At 33.4% G+C, this 20,845-nt stretch overlaps 2 protein-coding genes and 1 long non-coding RNA gene across 4 annotated transcripts; 2 read left to right on the forward strand and 1 right to left on the reverse strand.

Annotated features, from left to right (window-relative positions):
* Nucleotides 1-2,297: 2,297 nt before the first annotated feature.
* Nucleotides 2,298-3,396, forward strand: LOC106123357 (uncharacterized). The gene is made up of 4 exons (XR_001228157.1): nucleotides 2,298-2,407; nucleotides 2,515-2,533; nucleotides 2,830-2,934; nucleotides 3,324-3,396. It is a non-coding gene; the product is annotated as an uncharacterized LOC106123357 (long non-coding RNA).
* Nucleotides 3,397-5,172: 1,776 nt separating this feature from the next.
* Nucleotides 5,173-20,825, reverse strand: Nadsyn (NAD synthetase). 2 transcript variants are annotated; one of them, XM_013319883.1, is made up of 13 exons: nucleotides 20,717-20,825; nucleotides 12,097-12,253; nucleotides 11,522-11,777; nucleotides 11,169-11,314; nucleotides 10,379-10,628; nucleotides 9,677-9,881; nucleotides 9,222-9,368; nucleotides 8,870-9,018; nucleotides 8,287-8,442; nucleotides 7,435-7,649; nucleotides 6,582-6,804; nucleotides 5,899-6,075; nucleotides 5,173-5,510 (listed from the first exon to the last, which is right to left on the reverse strand). In XM_013319883.1, exons 2-13 carry the CDS (start codon nucleotides 12,240-12,242, stop codon nucleotides 5,367-5,369), a joined length of 2,214 nt encoding a protein of 737 aa, XP_013175337.1. In that variant the 5' UTR covers nucleotides 12,243-12,253; nucleotides 20,717-20,825; the 3' UTR covers nucleotides 5,173-5,366. The 2 variants fall into 2 exon arrangements, with proteins under 2 accessions (XP_013175337.1, XP_013175338.1); XM_013319884.1 differs by lacking the exon at nucleotides 20,717-20,825 and adding an exon at nucleotides 13,338-13,451.
* On the forward strand, nucleotides 13,914-20,037 carry Nna1 (Nna1 carboxypeptidase). Its single transcript, XM_013319462.1, has 18 exons — nucleotides 13,914-14,156; nucleotides 15,049-15,569; nucleotides 15,867-16,042; nucleotides 16,158-16,310; nucleotides 16,453-16,685; nucleotides 16,762-16,908; nucleotides 16,993-17,251; nucleotides 17,386-17,550; nucleotides 17,626-17,741; nucleotides 17,815-17,974; nucleotides 18,048-18,367; nucleotides 18,442-18,565; nucleotides 18,634-18,708; nucleotides 18,784-18,960; nucleotides 19,039-19,187; nucleotides 19,258-19,434; nucleotides 19,512-19,673; nucleotides 19,752-20,037. The coding sequence occupies exons 2-18, from the start codon at nucleotides 15,365-15,367 to the stop codon at nucleotides 20,035-20,037; spliced, it is 3,084 nt and encodes a 1,027-aa protein (XP_013174916.1). The 5' UTR covers nucleotides 13,914-14,156; nucleotides 15,049-15,364.
* Nucleotides 20,826-20,845: the final 20 nt, after the last annotated feature.

The following is a 20,845-nucleotide window of genomic DNA, read 5'->3' on the forward strand; positions in this document are numbered from 1 at the left end:
TTAACACTTTTTGCTTTATTACAAAATATTATTTTACTAAACATTGCGATACCGAATAGAAATTCTGGTTTGACCCTTCTTGATTATTGCTACGAAATTGATATACTCTTTGGTGTACTGGAAACGAAGTTCATGAGAGATACAGTGGATAAAGCATACCTAATAGTAACTATTTTTATTGCTTCATTTCAAGGTGTAACTGTGGTCGTGTTAATTTTTGCCTATCCAACACCGTTTTCTATCCACGTTGTGGGTACCGTTTACTTTGGTCTTTTATTTTTCATCTTTTACGATGTTTGCTTTTTACTAACAATTTATGTTTTTGTCGCCTTAAGAGTCCATTATATTAACGTAGCTATAATTAAAAGAGCTAATTTAAATTCAGAATATTTTCCAAAGCAATTCCTATTCGATGGATTAATATGGAAGAAGGAATTCGATGATTTGGTAACATTTCACAATTTTGCAAGTTCGGATGATTTTGTTGAAGGGTTTAAAATTATTTTCAAGATACTACGACAATTAGAAAAGTGTTATCGATTCACGGTACATTGTTTATTAAAAGCTATCAACGTAATTATAATTATGTTTAACATTTTGATATATATATATGTATTTCTAGGTGTTTGTGGGCATGTGTACGGTGACAATAGGTACATTTTTGTGTGTACCATCTGTTATAACCTACGACAAGTCTACGGTAAATATTAAAAAAAAAATCTTGCCACTTTACGGAACTCTTTATTTATTTATTTTAATTTGCTTCACAGGATTTTAATACGTTACGAATAGTATGCATTGTTGGCTGGGTACTTCTAGGCTGGTTGTATGAATACGGAATTAGCCAACAAACTGATTTGTTTTGTCGACAAATAGACAAGACAAAATTAGTATGCACCTATATACAACTCAAACCGAGCAGCAGTGGTAAGATTATTGTTCTTAGTTCTTACGAATAACAGCAATATAGGACAACAAGCTCACTGAAAACCATATACCTTGTTCGTTTGCGTTTTATCAATCTTTGCAATTACTTCTCAATTTTAGGAATGCGTTGTGGAGAGTATCGAATTTCAAAATCAAGGATTGGTTATTGTTTATTCAAGTGTATTATTTTTCAGATGATATTTTGGAACTGACCAAAAGAATTCTACGTACATTAGAGTTTCGCGATCCACGACTATCGTTGTACGGAATGTATTATCTGAACACTGGCTTGGTGCTGCGCATTGCCGCTTCCAGTTTCGTCTACATCACTGTTCAACTACAGATATTAATTCCGGCAATAGAAGAAAATAGAACCGACCTATCTACCACACTACCTCAACATATTTCATAACTGTTTTGAAATAAAGTTTTTGTTCGATTATATTGTTTTCATAAAACGTTTTTTCGTTGATTTTGGGTGCAAACGATGTAAATATCAGCCAGTTGTGATCCAGTTTGAAGCTTTAGAACCTTCTTATTTCAAATTACAAACTTCTTGGCTGTCGTGTCTTTAAATAATGGATCGTCACGCTTTTCAATATAGTTTCTTAAAGGCATTTACAAAAACTATCATTGACTCGTCCTTGACGATGACTGTGCGCATTGGTCCTAACAAATTAAAGACTGCTGACCGTGCGTCAAATGTGCTGCTGTATTAAAAATGTAGTAGAACATGCATTTGGTCATTTGCTAAGGTGTCATAGTGATGCAATCATCACTATGACACCTTAGCAAATGTTACATGTGAATCCCTTGAATAGTTAAACCACTAAACGCGCTCAACTTCCTTTGTAACTTAAATCGAATTTTAACATTCGGGTCGTATTATACACGTATGTATGAAAAAAAATATAATTAGTAGCCTATGAGTTCTTCCAGACTGCGTTATATATGTATGCCAAATTTCATCGAGATCCGTTCAGCCTTTATGGAGGTACCTTCAAACATCCAGCCATCAATCCATCCATCCAAACATACGCATTTATAATATTAGTATGGTAGTAAGTACTACATAATTAAACTTTAATGTTCCGTAAGCATTTTTTTATTTACTCTTTACTAGGCTTAAGTTATAAAAAAAACATACATGATGCCAAAAAATTAAACCAAAGTTAACGTAGATACAAATTTATTACAAGTCAAAATTAAACAATAGATGATGAGTATTTCAAATGATTTTCAATAATTAGTCATTGATAATTGCGGAAAATGAAAGAATTTGAATAACAAAGGTTTCGTGCGCAATACCATATTAGTTCAGGTGTTTTATCAGTGTCCGTTTTTCGTTCAAAAACAAGGTGTATATAATATGTTTGTATCACGAATTCTTTTAGTATTCGTTCAGTTGTTGTAGAATACGTTAGCTATCATGAAACACGTACTTTGCTTTTTGGTTATCTTAGCACTGTTTGCATGCATGGTAAGATTTTTTGGGAATTAAAATTTTGAACATTTTTTCAAAGCTACACAAATAGTTATTGAAATATAAAATTGGATTCACCTTTTTAATTTTTGTTTTTTTTTCAGTTTGCTATGCCTACTGACGGTAAGTGATTTTATTCAAATTATAATTTTTGTAATACGGTTTTCATTTATGGTAGCTGGATGTTTGTTTAAAGATATCTCCGGAACGTCTTAACGGATATTGCTAAAATTTGTCATAGATGTAGAATATAGTTTGGGAGAACACATAAGCTATTTATTAAGTTTTTTGTTAGCTAGTTCTAATATAAACCTATTGGTTTAATATCGAGTTGACAAGTCTAAGCTACATTGTTTTATTTCCAAACAATAGCAGACGAGTTACTTTCTAAATATTCATAATAATATTATCTTTTTTAGGTGACAAAAAAGATCCACCTACGCCACCAAAGTCGCCGAATGCAATGGCCTACTTTGGGAAGGCCGTGGCCGACTGGACCACCGGCATGGAAAAATTAGTACCCGGTAAGAAATTATTCTAATTCATCAAATAATAATGTATGTGTGATAAATTAGCATTATCATCTCAACACACTAAAGATTCCCACTAAAGGATTCGGCGCCTAACCCAAGTGGGTGTTGAATACATACATACATTTTTTCGTAGACATGTGCAGGTTACACCACTATGTTTTCCTTCGCCATAATAACTTCATCTGATAAATTGAATACTTGAATACTTGTCGGTATTTGAACCCAGGACCTGTAGATTACAAGTCAAGTGTTTAACCCCTGAGCCACCGACACCACAATTCAGTGTGAACAACTTCAATATTGCCTTAATACTTTTAATTTCTTTATAGCAACATTTATTTTTAACAAAGTCAGTGTTTTAAAGTTAATTTTCTTTTCAGGTAACTGGTAATAAATGAGGCAGCTATTAGTAATTTAATATGTCATAGTTTAAAATTAAATGGTTAGAAGATATTTATTTTAGTTTTATTTACGAATTTTAAGACCTTATCATTTGTGATTCCAAAGTAAATGTAAGTAAAGAAAACATTTTAAACTAATATCAACTCCAATTCTATATCTGCAGCACCCGTAATTGTAAAAGGCTCGGTGAAAAGTAAAAAATACGAGGCATTTAAATAAAAAACCCCACATCCGTACATATAATAAAATTGAAACCTGTAATATCGAAAAAAAATCCATATTTCGAGACGTATACTTAATAACGAAAAACCAATTAAATAAAAATTGTCTGTCTGTCTTTATGTATGTCTGCAAGATCGTGTTTGTTCCGGATAATCTCCGAAACGGCTAAGACGATTTTGACGGGATGTTAGCTAATGTGTAACGGAATATTAAATGCTACTGTTTTTTTTTTATTTCCGGTAGTTTTCTAATAAATTTAAACATATTTAAAGTGTTAATCGCTTATTATGAATTAATAAAACTCTGTCGATTCAATGTTGTTTTTATTTCTACCAACAAAAAAAATCCATTGAATACGATATTTTAAGTACATTTCCATGAACTAATTATAACAAGTGAAATATTAAATAGTAAAGCTTATTTTGTGCCTTTGTATTTATACAACAAATTAGAGTAAATTATAAATAACGTTTTAAGCACATGTCTTTTAAAATGTTTAGTGTAATATGGGTTTTTGACTACTGTGATACTGTCATACTGTCATCTCTTACAATCTCTTTGAAATAATAGAGACAACGGAACCCAAAGTTAAACAAAGATATTTAACCGAATGTATCTTACATTTAATTTATTATACAAAATAATGACGATTAAACGTTAAGATTAAAAAGTACATAATTTCATGCTAACTTTATTAAGTTACTATTTAAAAAAATTCGTGACGCATTTTTTACTTAAAATCAAAATCTACTAAAGTTCTAGTCAGGTTAAAAATTATTTAAAAAATGGGACCCACCTGCAAGCAAAACCTTTCGATCAAAAAAAAATCGGAGCACCTATGGCGGAGTTACGAGGTAACACACACAAAAAAATTAAAAAAAGATGAATTGATAACCTCCTTCTTTTTGAAGTCGGCTAAAAAGTGTATAAACTCATTAAAAAAACATTTAAAAATAAAAAATGACATTAGGCTAATTTGATTATATCTACAAAAACCACTTCAAAAAGATGTCATTTACATTTTTAACTAATATAAAAAAATGAGCATTTGATAAACTATTACAAATTAATTTTAAAAAATCTCATCATTACATAAACAATTATTACACTTTTTGCATTTAAGTTTATCTGGATTGCATTATTATTTTCACAGTAGATTGATTTTTGACGTAAAAAAATAAAAAAGACTGTAAAACATACAAACGTGTAAGTCAACTATTAAGTAAAAATTCCAAAAAAAATTTGAAAAAAAATTTTTTTTTGTTAATTCTCTACCATAGAAACCAATTTTTTAACCGATTGAAAATATAGTAATATATATTTTTGAGTCTTTTGTTCAATATCTGTATGTGAATTGCTGTAATCTGTGACTATTGAAATGAGTATTCATATTTTCTTATTCTGAGAAAAATATTAAGTTGCCTGTACTTTTATTTTTTGCATTACGAAAGAAGTGAAACCTTTTTAATTAGCATTTAATAAAAACTATGAGTACGAATTAGGGGAGTGAGTTAACTTTCATCTAAGACCTATTTACGTACCTATTTGTTTGTGCTAATTTTCTAACATTTTTAATTTATAAGTAATTATAAAAACCCTTAACATGAATTGGACTGAATACTTAAAAAACAATACTTACGTTAACTTTGAAACGCAATATTTATGCTTAAATCTATAAAAAAAAGTCAATAAAATTTAAGGCTGATGAAAATAGAGGCACTAATTTCAATTCTACTGACTAAGGTCCTACTGAAATACTTAATATTAATATACTATAGCTAATAGTAATAATATAATAATTAAATTAATACTCCTTTCCTGTCTCTGCGCATGTTGAATGGCGCGGAGAGTGTGGATGTGATGGAGTTGTTGCTGCCCATTGACTCCGCCTTCGTACCTCGCTCTGTGCTCAAAGACCTTTTATCCTTCGTCATTTGTGACACCTGCAAAGTCAAAATATAGGTGAAAATATCTTACCAATATTATAAATGCAAAAATTAGATGTACGTATGTATGAAAGTTTGTTAGAAGGTATCTCTAGAAAGAGTCAACGGATCTCGATGAAATTTGACATGGATGTTGTTTTTGTGTTTTTGTGTATAATTTTCTGCGCGCACGGAGTCACAGGTGACACCTAGTAATATTATAAATGCGAACATTTGGATAGATGTTTGTTAGATCTCCAGAACGTTTTCTTGGATCTGGATGAAATTTGGTACAAACATAAAATACTCTCTGAAAGAACACATAAGCTACTAATTAAGTTATTTTATTTTTTGAAGGTCATATTTGTATGGAACAGTTGTAATGTATGAGTCGTGTATGAGTTACAGCGTCATCGATGGCCTTGAACTGCCAGTTCCAGTGCACGCGGTAGAGGAAGGGGCGGTGGTCGTAGCGGTTGTCGTCGGGGCTGTAGGTCTCCGCGTGGTACGCCGGCGTCAGCACCGTCATCTTGTGCCGGTTGATCGCGTAGCAACGGAAGAAATGCTTCACTTTCTCCGCAACCTAAACACATTCTACTTGTATCTCCAAACATATCGAATCGATGGCTCAGATGTTAAACACTTGTAATCTGCAGGTTCGAATTCCGCCATGTACCAAAGTGTTTCTTTACTAAAACATTGGCAGATTTTTTGTTAATTTACTACTATTTTTTGTACCATTCCAACTAAGTTCTATGCCTGTGCTATTCGAACCCCCGACCACTAGATTGGAAATCCGTACCCTTAAGCATTAGGCTATTGACACTTCTTGTTTCAATGTTCTATTTACATATGACCATTTATCCAACGTTTTTAAGGTAATTTACATAAGTCAATGGCTGACAGGCTAAGGTTTTGTTTTGAAAAGTTTTTATGTTTACATACAAGATACTACGTTTAAATACAAGAGTATACAAATTTATTTTTAACAATTCTATGATTCTTAAAAAGCTAAAATTGTTTAAGAAGGCTTATCATTTACAATATTAATTTTAAGAAATTGAAAAATATAGGCTCCCAAGTACGTACTTCTTGTGGTGTACATTTATTGCTCCAGGAATGTACCAGTTTCTGGTACATGCTGAATGGTCCGCAATGGTGGGTCTTCCTGAGGCGACCAAACTCCGAGAGTTCCGCGTACGTCATACCCATGTCTTGCTCATCAGTCTGCGTCACCTGACCGTCCGCGAGCGGCTCCAGCTCAGCTGTAGGCGGCGCCTGCAGGATCTCTGATAGAGATGGCAAGAAGAACCTGCAAATTGTACACCTAATTATAGAATTCAAAATAAACAATAACATAATCACGGCCGTAACTCAGAGGGGTAAACAGAGAACCACGGATCTCCATTTACCGCAGTCCTGACACCTCTTTCGCACATTCATACATCCACATTCATACATCCACATTTATACATACATGCACATAATTTTCGGATGCTCTTAATACTTTTATTGAGTAATTTATCAATCTGTACTGTATAATTCCGTCTGAGATGGCCCAAACCAACACAGCCGCTCACTTTTGCGCTATACCTTTGTTAATATCCTTTCATTCTTCTATACAAAGTCTCCAAACTATATAATCATACATTTTTTAAATCTACTCACATCCTCTCTTATGAAAGAATTCAATAAAAATTTGAAATTATAATTAAACATGTGACATTTAAACTCCGTACGATTAAAAAATTAAACAACGGCAATGTAGTACAATACACATGAGAATAAAATAAAAAAAATGTTTGTCTAAAATCTTTATAGTTTTTACTAAAAAAAACTTGACAGACAGACGGACAGACAAAGTATAAGTGTTACGTTTTTTTCCTTACGAGGTACGGAACCCTAAAAGCAAAACATTAAACAATTATAAAATATCACTTACCTATTCTTAGCGTATTGTAGGAAAGATTTCAAATCAGTTTTAGATATACCGCCTATAGGATTAACATCTGCGCTGGAACAATCGTACTTTGTCATATAACCTCTGAGAGCTTCGTCTACATTAGACGAGCCTAACACTAGCAAGCCGCCCGGCCTGCCTCGCGCCCACAGCATTAGCTGCGCGAATAAATACGATAACACCATACGTAGCCGAGCCTAAAATGTATATTATATATTAAAAACTATAAAAACATACCAATAAAATCGACAATTTAAAAAAAATGTTTTATTTAAAGCAAAATTCAATATAACAATAAAATTAATGCATCGTTTTAAAAGAATCTACAGTCGTAAATGAATAAGAGAGAAACCTCTATAAGCGAGATTCAGCCTGATCAACTATACAACGTTCATAAGCGAGAAATTAGGGTTAGAAAGAAACTTATATAAGCAAGAGTCATTGTCTAGTCCCGACAGACTACCTCCGAAAGTGAGAAACTCGGGTTAGAGAGAAATTTCTATGTTGTTATATTTCTGTGTTCTTATATAATATACTCTGAGAAGCCATCAAACTTATCATTTCTAGACATTATCTAAATTTAATCTTACTTCTTACTAATATTATAAATGTGAATGTTTGGATGGATGTTTGAAGGTATCTCCAAAACGCCTGAACTAATCACGATGAAATTTGGCATACATATAGAACATACTCTGGAAGAATACGCGGACGAAGTCGTGTGCGACAGCTAGTATTTAATATTTATTTATTGTAATTTTAGAACTAATGAAAATTATACATTTACACTGAGAATGTTTCATTCTATTATTTATGTCAAGTTCAAATTCCTACCTGTATATTTTGCAAGGCGAGATTTTGCCTAGGACATCCACCTTTGCTCCTGAACTTAGGCACAAGACCTGTTGCGGTTGTAAATATACCCAGTACTGCGCTCACCGCAGAGTCGATTACTATCGGAAAATGATAACTTCCGATCTCACTTGCGAGCTGACAAAAAAAACTAATTAAAAAATCTATATTAAACAAACAAACAAACAAATTTAAGCCCTATAAACAAAAGATAACGGCAACAAGTAATTCCATATATTTCCGTTTATCTAAAGTACTATTTTAAATTTATTATAGTTTTATTATATAATCTAACGGTGGTAGAGCCCGCTTTAACATCTTCGCACGAATCGGGACGACCATACGGAAGACAGGCGTCAAGTGGAAGCTATTCCGCGTATTGTCTGATGAGTGTGCGTCCCGGGGGCCTAATTTAGTCCTCTTTCCCTTCCCACTCTTTTTGCTTCGCTTCTTCGCTATTCCTATTTGCCACCTTATGATTTAAAAAAATCCACAATTTCGCGACCCCTCCTAAGGTACTGCCGATAAAACACTAATAAAATTAAAAATACATATTAGTTCGTACTTGCAGAGCGCGTTGTTTAGTTTCCTGACTGGAGTTCTCCGAGGCCATGTAACACGTGACAAGCAGACGATTGCACAACTCCATTGGGTCTGACGGCGTGTAATCTGACTGACACAGGATCTTGCGCACGTCATATAGTACTTGACTTTCTGACAATATAACATAAAGAAAGTTAAAATTAAAAAAAAATACTTAGAATTTCTAATTAAGCTTTGCAAAGACGAGAGATATTAAATCAAAGGCATATAAAGAAGAAAATTAAATATTTTAAATTTTATTTTTTATTTATTCCATCTATGAATTAAATAAAGATGCTTACAATTAATCTAATGGAATATTAAAATGAACTTACCTCCTTTTTGTACCGCGTCACAAATCTGCGTACACATTGAAAACACAATGCAGGCGGTGCTCGTGGAGTCCACGCCCCCACTCAGCGGCAGGAAGAAGCCGCCCTGACCAGACCGTCGTAAGTAGTCCCAGAGCCAACATGCAGGTCCTTTAAACATATAACAAGACATTGTTAAGAAAAATATATAAAGAAATACTCCGATATATCTGTTCGTAGTGGACGGGATACTAAGGTTTACACCCACTCGACCACGCCCTCGATGCTTCGCACCATTCACGCTTAAAAAACGAGTGAACAAAGCGCAGTTGAATCATATAATAGACTAGCTATCGCCCGCGACTTTATCCGCGTAGATTAAAAAAAATCTTAATTAGAAGCCTATATTTTCCAGACTATGTTCTACATCTACGCCAAATTTCATCAAAATCTGCTGAGCGGTTCTGTAGATATCTTACCTAATTCAATTTCTTCCTCCGGCATCAAATACTTCCATTCAATAGGCTGGCTTACAGTCAAATGTATGTCCTCGTCATCTGATAATGCGAAGTCAACATTTATCCGTGGAAATGGGGGATTAGATGCCGCCAAGTGAGACCTGGATCGAATCTGTGTGCGGTACGAGCGAATATCCTCAAGGTCTATTGTTGCGGTAACTACTTCCTGAAAAAATAATCAATTTAATTTATTATTAAAATTTCAACCAAACTATCAATTTATGTAGTATATTCTGTCCACACGGAATTTAAAAAAAACTTAAGAAGTAGCCTATGTGTTCTTCTAGACTATATTCTACGTTTATGCCAAATTTCATCAAGATCTGTTGAGCCTTTCCAGAGATATCTTCTATCAAACGTCCATCCATCCATCTAATCTAAACATTCGCACTTATAATATTAGTGAGAAGTAAGATATTAGTGGCAATTTAACATTTTGACTAAATAGATTCTTTCCTATCAAAAAAGCTAGAAGACTAACTTGTACTAGTAGATATTGATGCTTTCAGCTTTAAAAAAAAATTTGAAAAACGACAGTTCATCATCAGCTCACTATACGTCCCCTAAGGGGCTCGGAGCCTACCCTAAGTTACGGGCGACAGTTATATTACTAAAATTATCAGTTCTCCTAATAACATCCACATATTTAAAAGTATTACTTACAACATCGTGCAAAGCAAACTGAAGTCCTCGACTGACCACTTCCCCGTTAACAGCGACGCAAGAACAACCATTGAAATAAATCCTCTGACCGTCACAACCTCTTAAATTACTAAACAAATAAGCTCCACCACTTTTAAATGTTGCACTCTTCACTAAATCCACTGTAACATACGCCTTCCTCAGTTCCATATAACTACCTGAACCGTTCGATATTATTTCAACTCCATCAAGACTTAAGGGAACATGCCGGCTGCAAAACAAAGTTATTGTCAACTTTATTCTCTGGTCTATCTTTTAGTTGTACATCGGGCCAGTGGTAGGCGCGTTATTATTGCAATTATTTATATCAGAAAATAAAGTATTCTATTGAAATAGGCACATAAGACAAGATACGCCGGAGGCCTAAACTTAGTCTCTTTTCCCGTCCCACCCATTTATTATAAGTGGTGGATGAGAAGGGGAAGTGGATTTGAGGGAGGAAAGGACATACATGAAGGGGATATATCCTTTAAGTGTACGTTCCCTTTTACGTCGATTAAAGGTAGGGAACGTATCTGCAATTAAGATTGTCTATGGGCTATGGTCGTTTCACTATTTCGGCGTATTCAGGTGACCGTTTGCTCGTCGACCTTAAGATATAAATAAATATTGTACTTTTGACCACCGGGTCAGATAAATTTGTAGTAATACAATTCTTTATTGAAGGAATAATTGTTGTGTTGCTCATCTACGATATTTTGGTAGATTTTGATTACACTTACTCTTTAGTATAATATAATGAGTGAATAACCTTTGTGGATTCCACAATTCTTCGCATATCTCGAAGCCGATGCAAGTATCCTTGGTCGAGATGACCGCGTCTCCGATGGGTACTGTTGTCTGGTTCGTAATCGCAGTTATCATTCGCGGCAGATAATAATCTTCAACTTGTCGCTCCTTTAATATTATCAGAATAACGATATTGTATTAATAGTTGTCATGAAAATAAAAAATCCCATAAGAGATTCACCACATCGAAATTACCCCGTAACAGTTGGTGATATCCAAGAGAACAAAATGGATAATAAATTAGTAGCGCCATTCGAACTCTTGTTAACATATAACAACTATCAATAAATAAAACAAATCATCTGAAATCTTTACCTTAGTCCAACAAGAAAACCATCGAGTCTCTCTATAATTTCCATCTTCACACAACATCATCTTAGGCCTGATAAGCAGAATCTTTTTATTTAGAAACGCGACTCTACAGTTGTAGGATACATTCCTGTGCTGCACAGGCATACCCACGTCTATAAGCATATCTTTGCAAGTCGACGACTTTAGTAGCTCTGCTAATACTTGCCAACTGTGCAAGTATGTATCTGGCTCGTGGAAATGATCTTCACAACTATAGCCGCTGAAATTTAAATATGTCAAAAATTGGGTTTTTTGTTCAAATCCCTAATTAAATTTGAAAATATATATTATTAATTATTTACAAAATAAGACCAGACTTAACCGTGGATTTCTGAGACCAAAATCTCCGTTTAACATATATTGTAATCTACGTTTTGTCAAGATAATGACATAGATGTCGATATGTTTTTACAGAGTTTGGTTTTAGGAACCAACGGTAAATCCCATTTCTTTATTGAGTGTTTTAAATAAAATTTCTGATATCATAACAATGTTTAACCATTTCAAACTAAAAGATGAAAGTTATAATAATTACTTACCATATTTCCAATTCGGGGCCAGTTCGATACAAAGCCCCCATCTCTTTCGCTTCCTGCACTGACTGGAGTATTCTACTCAGATTGCCCTCGAAGTCCAGGGCCCACTGGTTCAGAGTGCACACCGCTACCACCACTTTACGTCCCATTTTTAACTATCCTGAAATTTAATAGCTTTATTAAGTTTTCTTTAATTTGTTTATGGTTTTCCAGGAAATAATTTGAAAAAAACGGTTAGGTGTCACGTAACATCACACTATCATATAAATGGTCAAAAGAAAAGACACCTTCTGGTGACGTCACAAAACGCAACTGCAACTTTTCTGTGAAAGAATTACAACCAAAATCAATTTTCCAAATCAATCACATATCGATTTCAGCTGTTTTTCAACCTGAAGTTTACAAGTCAAGTACTTATGTACTTTAAACTTGAGTATAAAGTTCAACTATGCTAGAAAGTTGTAAGAGACATGAGGATTGCGTAGTAATGTTACTACAAAGTTCATTGATGGATAACACGCTACTTGTACAAGTGTACAAGTAGGAATCGATCCGAGGTACCCCGTGCCAGGAGCAGGGCAATCACCCCGCGAAGCCGACCACGAGGCTGGGAACCCCACGTAACGCGAAAGACGGAACTGGTGTTTCAAGTTGCATTAAGGTGTTTCGAGAAATTCTTATACAAATTAAGTTTCCTATTTGTTTACTTTACGATGAACATAGTACACAAAAAGATTCTTATTTATCAAGGTTGATATTGTTTAACTTTTATTATTCGATGGTTAAATATAACATCAGATTTTAACTCCATGTCGGTATTATGAGAAGATCTCTACCAGGCTATATTAGGTAAAAGATTAAACTTGAAAATGTAGTTATTGAGAACATATATTAATTGAAAAAATTTAAAGGAACATAGTTCTAGATAGACATATTAAAAAATCATAATATATTATCAATATCAGACAAAGTGTGTTCTAAAGAAAACTTTTATTAAAACGCCGAGCAGTATTAAACATTTTACAAACTTATAGCAAAAAACTCAACACACTTAACTAAAGCGACAAAGTTATAGAATAAAATAATATCAAACAGCAGACAGAGTAAACACATATGAAAACATGTGATACATAAACCGATGGTTTCCAATTTCCTTAATGACAAGGAATATAACATCTACTAAAATACAAAGAATCCATCACTATAGTCACGGTAAAAACAATTTGTAGGAATGTATATCTCACCTGTTATCCTGACACGAAGATATTGGTGGAACCTATCGACTTAACCAGTTACGTTGTCAAGGCAACGGATATTCATACAACTAACATCAAATAGAGCTATATAAAATTCCTACTATAACGTTTAACATATTAAAAAAAACAAAACACAAATTAAAACGAATACTTATACTCTTTACAATATAATATAAAACTAAAATACAGATAACCCAAACTGACACTACAGATACTAAATAACGTAATCATTATTTACTTATGATATCCTTATATAGTACACACGTCTATTACTGAGTCACATATCGCTGTTTGCCACCAATCTAGACGATATTCAAGATTGACAATTAGATTTTTCTTCACTTATATTGAAAGTTTGGATGGATGATTTAATGAAGGTATCTCCAGAATAGCTCAACCGATGACCATGAATTTTAAAATGGATAAAGAACATTCGAGATAATTCCAGATAAGAAGACATAGATTATTAAATTTTCTTATTTAATTCGCGCTGACGGAGTCGCGGGCAACAGCTAGTTTTCTATAACTATCACAGCTATCAATCCATGTGGTCTAAATGTCTTTTGTACTCGTTTGGATTATAACAACTTGTATAGTTTTGGCATTTTGTTGACCTTGATATGTCAAATATCAAGGTGAATAGATAAATTTGGAAATAAAACCACGGAAGTTTCCAAAATAATTTCTACGGTGATACAGCAATATTGTAAGAACAAAATTAACATGCATATCTAGTTCCAGTTTAAAGACATAATGATAAAAATGTTCCTTATGCTTTACATATAATAACGTAAATATAAGAAACAGGTGATAATGAATTAAATTTAAATTACGATATCACGTTTTCGGTAGCAAATTTCGCTGTAGTACGTTTTAGCAATAGAATAGAAAAACTAAAACTATATCGAGCAGTAAGAATAATACATTTTTCATGACAAAAATAATTTCCTTGCATGTCTTCAGCAATCGTTTTAATAGTACGGGGTTTTGTAATTTTGAATTTTTAATAGAAAAGTCTGATAGCAAGGCTCATTGTAATTACAAGTCTATATAATAGAACTTTTTTCTCGTAGTCAATTTCAAACATGGCATTTCAGACGCTATTTAAAAAAAATTAGATTTGAAAAATATACAAAATGCAATAATAATAATAAAATTTGGGGTTACCGAATTCTTTCATAGACTAAATTTCTATCAAAGAATAAATCACGCCAACAGCAATAATCGAAACATGCCTTTCATCGGTATATCAAAAAGTTCCAAGTCTTTGATAATGCTAAAGTTTTCCGACCATGACAGGGGCCGCGGTGAACTTCCATTAGCTTCACAAGTTTCAGACATTACGTGGAAGTGCAGTCACCTTTCAAGCGTTCACGGAACTGTTGTTATTACTGTTTACATAGAACGATCATTAGTTGAAGGCAAGCGAAAACTTGTATTCAAATTCGCAAGTCTGTAACCGATAACAATATTAAACTAGCACAAAGTGATAACATCTAAACAACAGGGAAGGCAGAAAGGAATATTTAAAACTATAAAACGTATAGTCCAACTTTACATATAACATCCAAAAACATAAACGTATACATTTTGAGAATAAATATAACTTTTAAAGAACAAGATATAAATCGAGTCGAAATTCGAAGAAATCGATAACGAAATTTGATTTAAGTTATTCTAAATAAAATCCGAATTACAGATTTCCCCGTACATAAATTAACAACCGGAAAAGCTCACTGCACTTCAGAACGGCTGGTGTCTGACGTCACCAATCAAGCGATAAGAAATTGATCGAACATGACATCAGTGAAGCATCTGTTTCCTAATATTCATAACTTTAGGGAGTTGCACGACAACCCCAGTCCGCTGCCGAGCGCCGTACGACCCGCTTGCTCCCCACGCCTTGCCAAAATTCCGATCGTAATCTAACGCAACCATGGAGACAATGTTAAATGAAACAAAGGATAGCAATATGAAAGTAGCATCAACTTAAATTTGTCTTTTAATATTCTAAAATGTTATGGTGGAGACAATTGGAGTGTGCACAAGAGTATTTCATTATGTTTGAAAGAGAAGAGCAGAAGAAACAGTATGCCGACAATACAACAATTACCCTTACTCTCCCTACTAGAGACCCAGTGTTACAAGATAATCTACTGATCGCCAATCTAGACCAAGTTAAGACTCTGCAAGCATCGCTCTTTCCAATATGCAATAAAGGTAAATTTATACGTGAAATATCTACATTAAAAAGAAGCTTAAAGTAATAGGCACAAATTAGAGAGAACAAAAGCACCGAGTTTAAAATTTCTTGTTGTTAAGTTGTTTCATTTCGTTTAAAATTAAAGACCAACGTCTTTTCTTGGCACGATTCATTAACGGTTTAAGTTCATCAGATTACAACACAGAATTAACTATGAATTACATTTTATACATTTTTGATTATAACATTATTGTTTACACGTAAAAAGGTCTGAAGAAATTATGGACAATTATCATAAATTATATTTATTACAGGCACTTTCATATCGAGTTTTCTGCATAATAACATAAAGACGAACCAGTTAGAAATAAACACTGACATAAAAACATTTCGCACAACTGCTAAGCTAAAGGAGCCTCGTGATTTATTCGCTCTGCCCAAAGAGCTGGACTGCCCGCAACAAGCAGCACGATGGCCGTCAGAATGTCAAGTAAGAATAATTTATCAATCTCGTATTTTTTTAAAATATTGTACGGACACGGTAGCCGCTAAATTCAAAAAGTTTGCAGAGAAATATTGCGATAGCAAATAATATGTTATTACAGGTTGTGGAAGAAAGAATCCAACACTTGACGTGGAGCCCTGCTAGCCCTGAACCATACTACGTTCCCACAGGAAAAGAACTGCGACCCCAGCCGGTCGGAGAAGACGCGGGAACTGTGATATTTCAGTATTATCCTATGAGTGCAGTTAATTATGTTAGTTACTTATGTACTTTATATTATACAAAGCTCGAGTAAATGCAAACTACGATAAGAAGCACACATACCAAGCAATAGCTTTTTTTTAAATGCGAATATATTCTGCAAAGGTTTGTGACACTAATACACTACTTTTCAGTTTAGTCGATCTACAGTAGGCGGTTCAAGGTTGTTCTTGTCCGCCTGTACCAGTGCGAGCTGTGACGATGAATTAAGATTCGAATCAAGATTCGAAAGCGGCAACCTGGCTAAGGCGATTCGAATCACTTCCGCGTACTATGAACTGCATTTGCGAACGGATCTTTACACTAACAGACATATGCAATGGTTTTATTTTAGAGTGACGAATACAAAGAAACAAATGATGTACAGGTTTGTTTAATCTTACCCTATATTTTTGACTGGTATAAAGGTTGGATTTGTTTTAAGTTTCAAAATCTTTTTATAGGTTTTCGATTGTTAATTTATCCAAAGCTGAGAGTTTATACAACGAAGGTATGCGACCTCTTTTGTACTCCACCAAAGACGCTCAGCTACATTCAATCGGTTGGAGAAGATGCGGCGACAACATTGCTTATTATAAAAACGATTCCACGTAAGTTGATATAAACAGAACATTCAGATGCGTTATTCTTTGTATAGCTAAGAGACGGTTTCATTTAAATGATATATTTCACAGATGCGAAGAAGAGGAACAATTCCCAAGCTATACACTAACATTCAACATAGAGTTTCCACACACTGACGATGCAGTTTACATTGCCCACTGCTATCCTTATACGTACTCAGATTTACAAGAATACTTGTCCAGGCTACAGGCACATCCCGTCAAATCGACTTACTCAAAACTCAGGCTGCTCTGTAGAACTTTAGCAGGAAATAATGTCTACTACCTTACAATCACAGCTCCACAGAATACTAACGAAATGGAACAAAAAGTAAGTTGTTAACTCAACGAATAAGTCTCTGACCTATAATCTAGTGACCAAATACGGCTGGGTTCCAAAAATATTACCACATTTCATACGCATGTCATTAGTCACATAATTCAAAAACTTGTAAAATGTTATAGAAAAAGAAGGCCGTGATAATAACAGCCAGAGTACACCCCGGTGAAACACCAGCGTCATGGATGATGAAAGGTTTCATGGACTATTTGACTGGCGATACGAATCAAGCACGCGAACTGAGGGAAAAATTCATTTTCAAATTAGTGCCAATGCTGAATCCGGATGGTGTGAGTGACGCTCTATATATTTTACATTTTAATATAAGCATTATACGAAAATAGTTATTGTTATTATTATTAAAGGTAATTGTCGGTAACAACCGTTGTTCGTTGACCGGAAAAGACCTGAATAGGCAATACAGGACGGTGATAAGAGAAACATATCCTCCAGTATGGCATACCAAAGTCATGATACGGAGGTAACTAATAAAGTATAATAATAGTACTGAAGTATGTAAAGTTACCAGAACTAACATGTTTTAATTTGAATAGATTGCAGGAAGAATGTGGTGTGGCCATGTATGTAGACCTACACGCACATTCACGGAAACACAACGTATTTATTTATGGCTGCGAAAGTCGAAGAAATTCGGATAGATATTTGCAGGAACAGGTTTTTCCTTTAATGCTACATAAAAACGCAGCAGATAAGGTAACAATTTTAGACTTACAATTATATTAGGATAACTTTTCGAAATACACTATACGAAATAATCTTATTTTAGTTTTCCTTCGAAAATTGTAAATTTCGTATACAACGCAGCAAAGAAGGTACAGGCAGAGTCGTGGTTTGGATGCTTGGAGTCTCCAATAGTTATACAATGGAAGCGTCATTCGGCGGAACAGAATTAGGTAGCAGAATGTCAACTCATTTTTCAGTCCAAGATTACGAAAGTCTTGGACGGACTTTTTGTGAAACACTATTAGATTTTTATGACGAAGATCCGAGTAAAGAACGATTGAGAAATAAAATCGTTACCAGATTACTAAAGGAAGGTTCGAATGCTGACGAACCAACAAACATTGACCTTTCAGATTATTCGAGGTTTGATTCTCTCTTACAATGCAAATTTGTAACTAATACTTAAAACACATTTTTAAATACCCTAACTTTGACAGTGATGAAGGAGATACATCAAGTAGCAGTTCAGAGGCTGGAGTCAGTAGAGATAGAGTTGAAGCAAACCAAATGGCACCACCTCCTTCGCCTTTATTCCCAAGAGAAATAAAAACTAAGTATACTGTAAGGAAAGTAAGTGAACTAATTGACTTTAGTAAATCAAATTTTACATGATAAAACTCAATTTCCAGAAACCAGTAAGACAACGAATCAGGTTAGAAAAATTAAACATAGACAAGAGAAGAACGAAACGAGAAACAATGCAGGTAAGTAAAAATGGAATTCCAAATCAGGGTTTCCATCAGAACAATGGGTAAACAAAACTGACTTATAAATTTCAGGTATCCAGAACTATTGTAGATCTTACGTCAGACGCAATTACCGATTGCTCATCAGATGAATCTTTCGGAGAGAAATTAAGCCCAGTGCGGAGAGTCCACAAATTACTTTCAACTGTCAAAGTAAATCCAAAAAGAAAAAAGAAAATGCCACCGGAACTAAAAATATTTCCTGTGCCGGTATTTTTATACAATAAACTTAAGGTTTATAAAAGCATATGTATTTAATGGCAATAAAACATTCTGTTTTTCTTTTAGACGAGTGATTCTCCATATAATTCCGATAGAGAAAAGAAATCATCAAAATACAGCCGGCCTCGTAGTGTATCTATGTTTAATGATTCAACTGCAAAACCTAGATTGAGTCCAGCATCTTGGCATCAATTCAGACAATTACCTCCACCAAAGTAAGACAATAGTGTCCTTTGTGCATGGTCTCCGTACAACTATCTTTCTAACATTACAAATTTATCACAGGTATTTATCAGAAATAAAGAGTAAGCACACACAGCCATCAGAGTTGCAGGTAAAATTAAATTCGCTAAAGAAAAATGTATGGACTGGTGTACAGAGTGATGAAAAGGGACCATTATCATGGGGGATTTCAAGTTTTGCCATGAATTCCTATTTCACTGACAGCGAATCATTACTAAGGTAAAATTATACTAAAAAGTTTAACATGCTGTATAATCCAGATTAACAAATTATTAAGTTGCATTGTATTTAATTAGGTCCTGTTCAAAAAAATTAGAAGTACTGGAAAGTGATTCCAAAAAACCTAAAGATGAAAAGAAAAAGAAAAAATCTAAGATAAAAAAGATTTCCACAAAAGTGCCAAATAATGATGATATAGCAGATAATAAGACTGTAAAAAGTAACAAGAAGAAAGGAAAGTGTGTATAATTAATGGTGTTCTTTGCAATACATTTGAGTTTATTTTTAAAATAATAATTTTACCATTTATTTTTCAGATTAAAACATGCGAAATCAGAAAATTTACGTCACATTAATAATACAAGTTTCACAGATATACCTAGAATAACAAATCCAACGCAAAACAAAAATATAAAAACATTTAGAAAAAGTGTTTTTGTAGCAAGTGTTGTTCAAAATAAGAAAACTAGCAAAGTCAATACTCCTCCAATTTCAGATAACTCTGATTCCGATGATTTAATTGAAGCAAGAAAAAAAATAAAGAAAAGATCAAAAAACACAAAATATAAATTACAAAAGGCAGCCACAGAAGTTAAATTTTAATAAGAAAAAAAATGGTATAACTCACCTGTAGATATAATATGTTTTAGTGTAAGGAAGAAATATTAAGTAAAATGAAAAAAAAAATATCAAAAAAATTGGCATGTTTGTATTTATCCTATATAGGAATGACAATAGACTTTTGTGTCATAAGACCGGCATAAGTTTGGTATTTGTTGCTTGTTGGCAATTTGGTTAAAGAAGCAAATAAGGCACTTTAAAAGTTGTATATGTTATAATAAGAACTTAGATGAAGCATGTATTAAAACAATTGTACCATATTTTTACCACACTTCTAAAATAAATAAGTTCCAGAGTCTACAATAAAGACCCCCAAAATAGTTTGTAAAATATTTTATCAGCAATTTCTTATTAAAATAAACTGGGTTTTATTGTTTTCCACAAATACCTATGCCTACTATTCATATAACTTTTTCGGTGCAAAGTATTTAATAATAAAAATAGAAAATGTTGTGGCCCCATAAGTAAATTATATTAATGCTCAAATAATATCAAATCTTTAGGATAGACATTGAGGTTAATCGCAATAACAGCGACAAATAAATGGAATTAAAACATAATTTACAAATGTTTCGAACTATAAAGTTATAAAAGACCTTTGGCTAAATGTTTTTATCAATTGGATTTTAATCATTTTATACTAATAGACAAAACTACTTACGATTTATATCAGGTGTCAGGATTTGCATAAACAGATTAGAGTCACGAATTATAAGTTACCAAATTAAAATTAACTAACAAATGTAAACATTTCAAAATGATACATTGACATAAACACAATGATAATGAC

The sequence above is a fragment of the Papilio xuthus genome, unplaced genomic scaffold, assembly GCF_000836235.2.
Source record: "Papilio xuthus unplaced genomic scaffold, Pxut_1.1 DF826115.1, whole genome shotgun sequence".
NCBI classification, from domain to species: Eukaryota; Metazoa; Arthropoda; class Insecta; order Lepidoptera; family Papilionidae; genus Papilio; species Papilio xuthus.

Bases quoted from the DNA above. Each gene is read 5' to 3' on its own strand.
- Nadsyn (XM_013319883.1), bottom strand. From the start codon at position 12,242: ATGGGACGTAAAGTGGTGGTAGCGGTGTGCACTCTGAACCAGTGGGCC. The intron at 6,076-6,581 runs GTACGTACTTGG...GAATGTGTTTAG, and splicing joins ATAAATGTACACCACAAGAA to GTTGCGGAGAAAGTGAAGCA. The intron at 5,511-5,898 runs GTAACTCATACA...TTGACTTTGCAG, and splicing joins TCAAGGCCATCGATGACGCT to GTGTCACAAATGACGAAGGA.
- Nna1 (XM_013319462.1), top strand. From the start codon at position 15,365: ATGTTATGGTGGAGACAATTGGAGTGTGCACAAGAGTATTTCATTATG. The intron at 15,570-15,866 runs GTAAATTTATAC...TATTTATTACAG, and splicing joins CTTTCCAATATGCAATAAAG to GCACTTTCATATCGAGTTTT. The intron at 19,435-19,511 runs GTAAAATTATAC...GTATTTAATTAG, and splicing joins GACAGCGAATCATTACTAAG to GTCCTGTTCAAAAAAATTAG.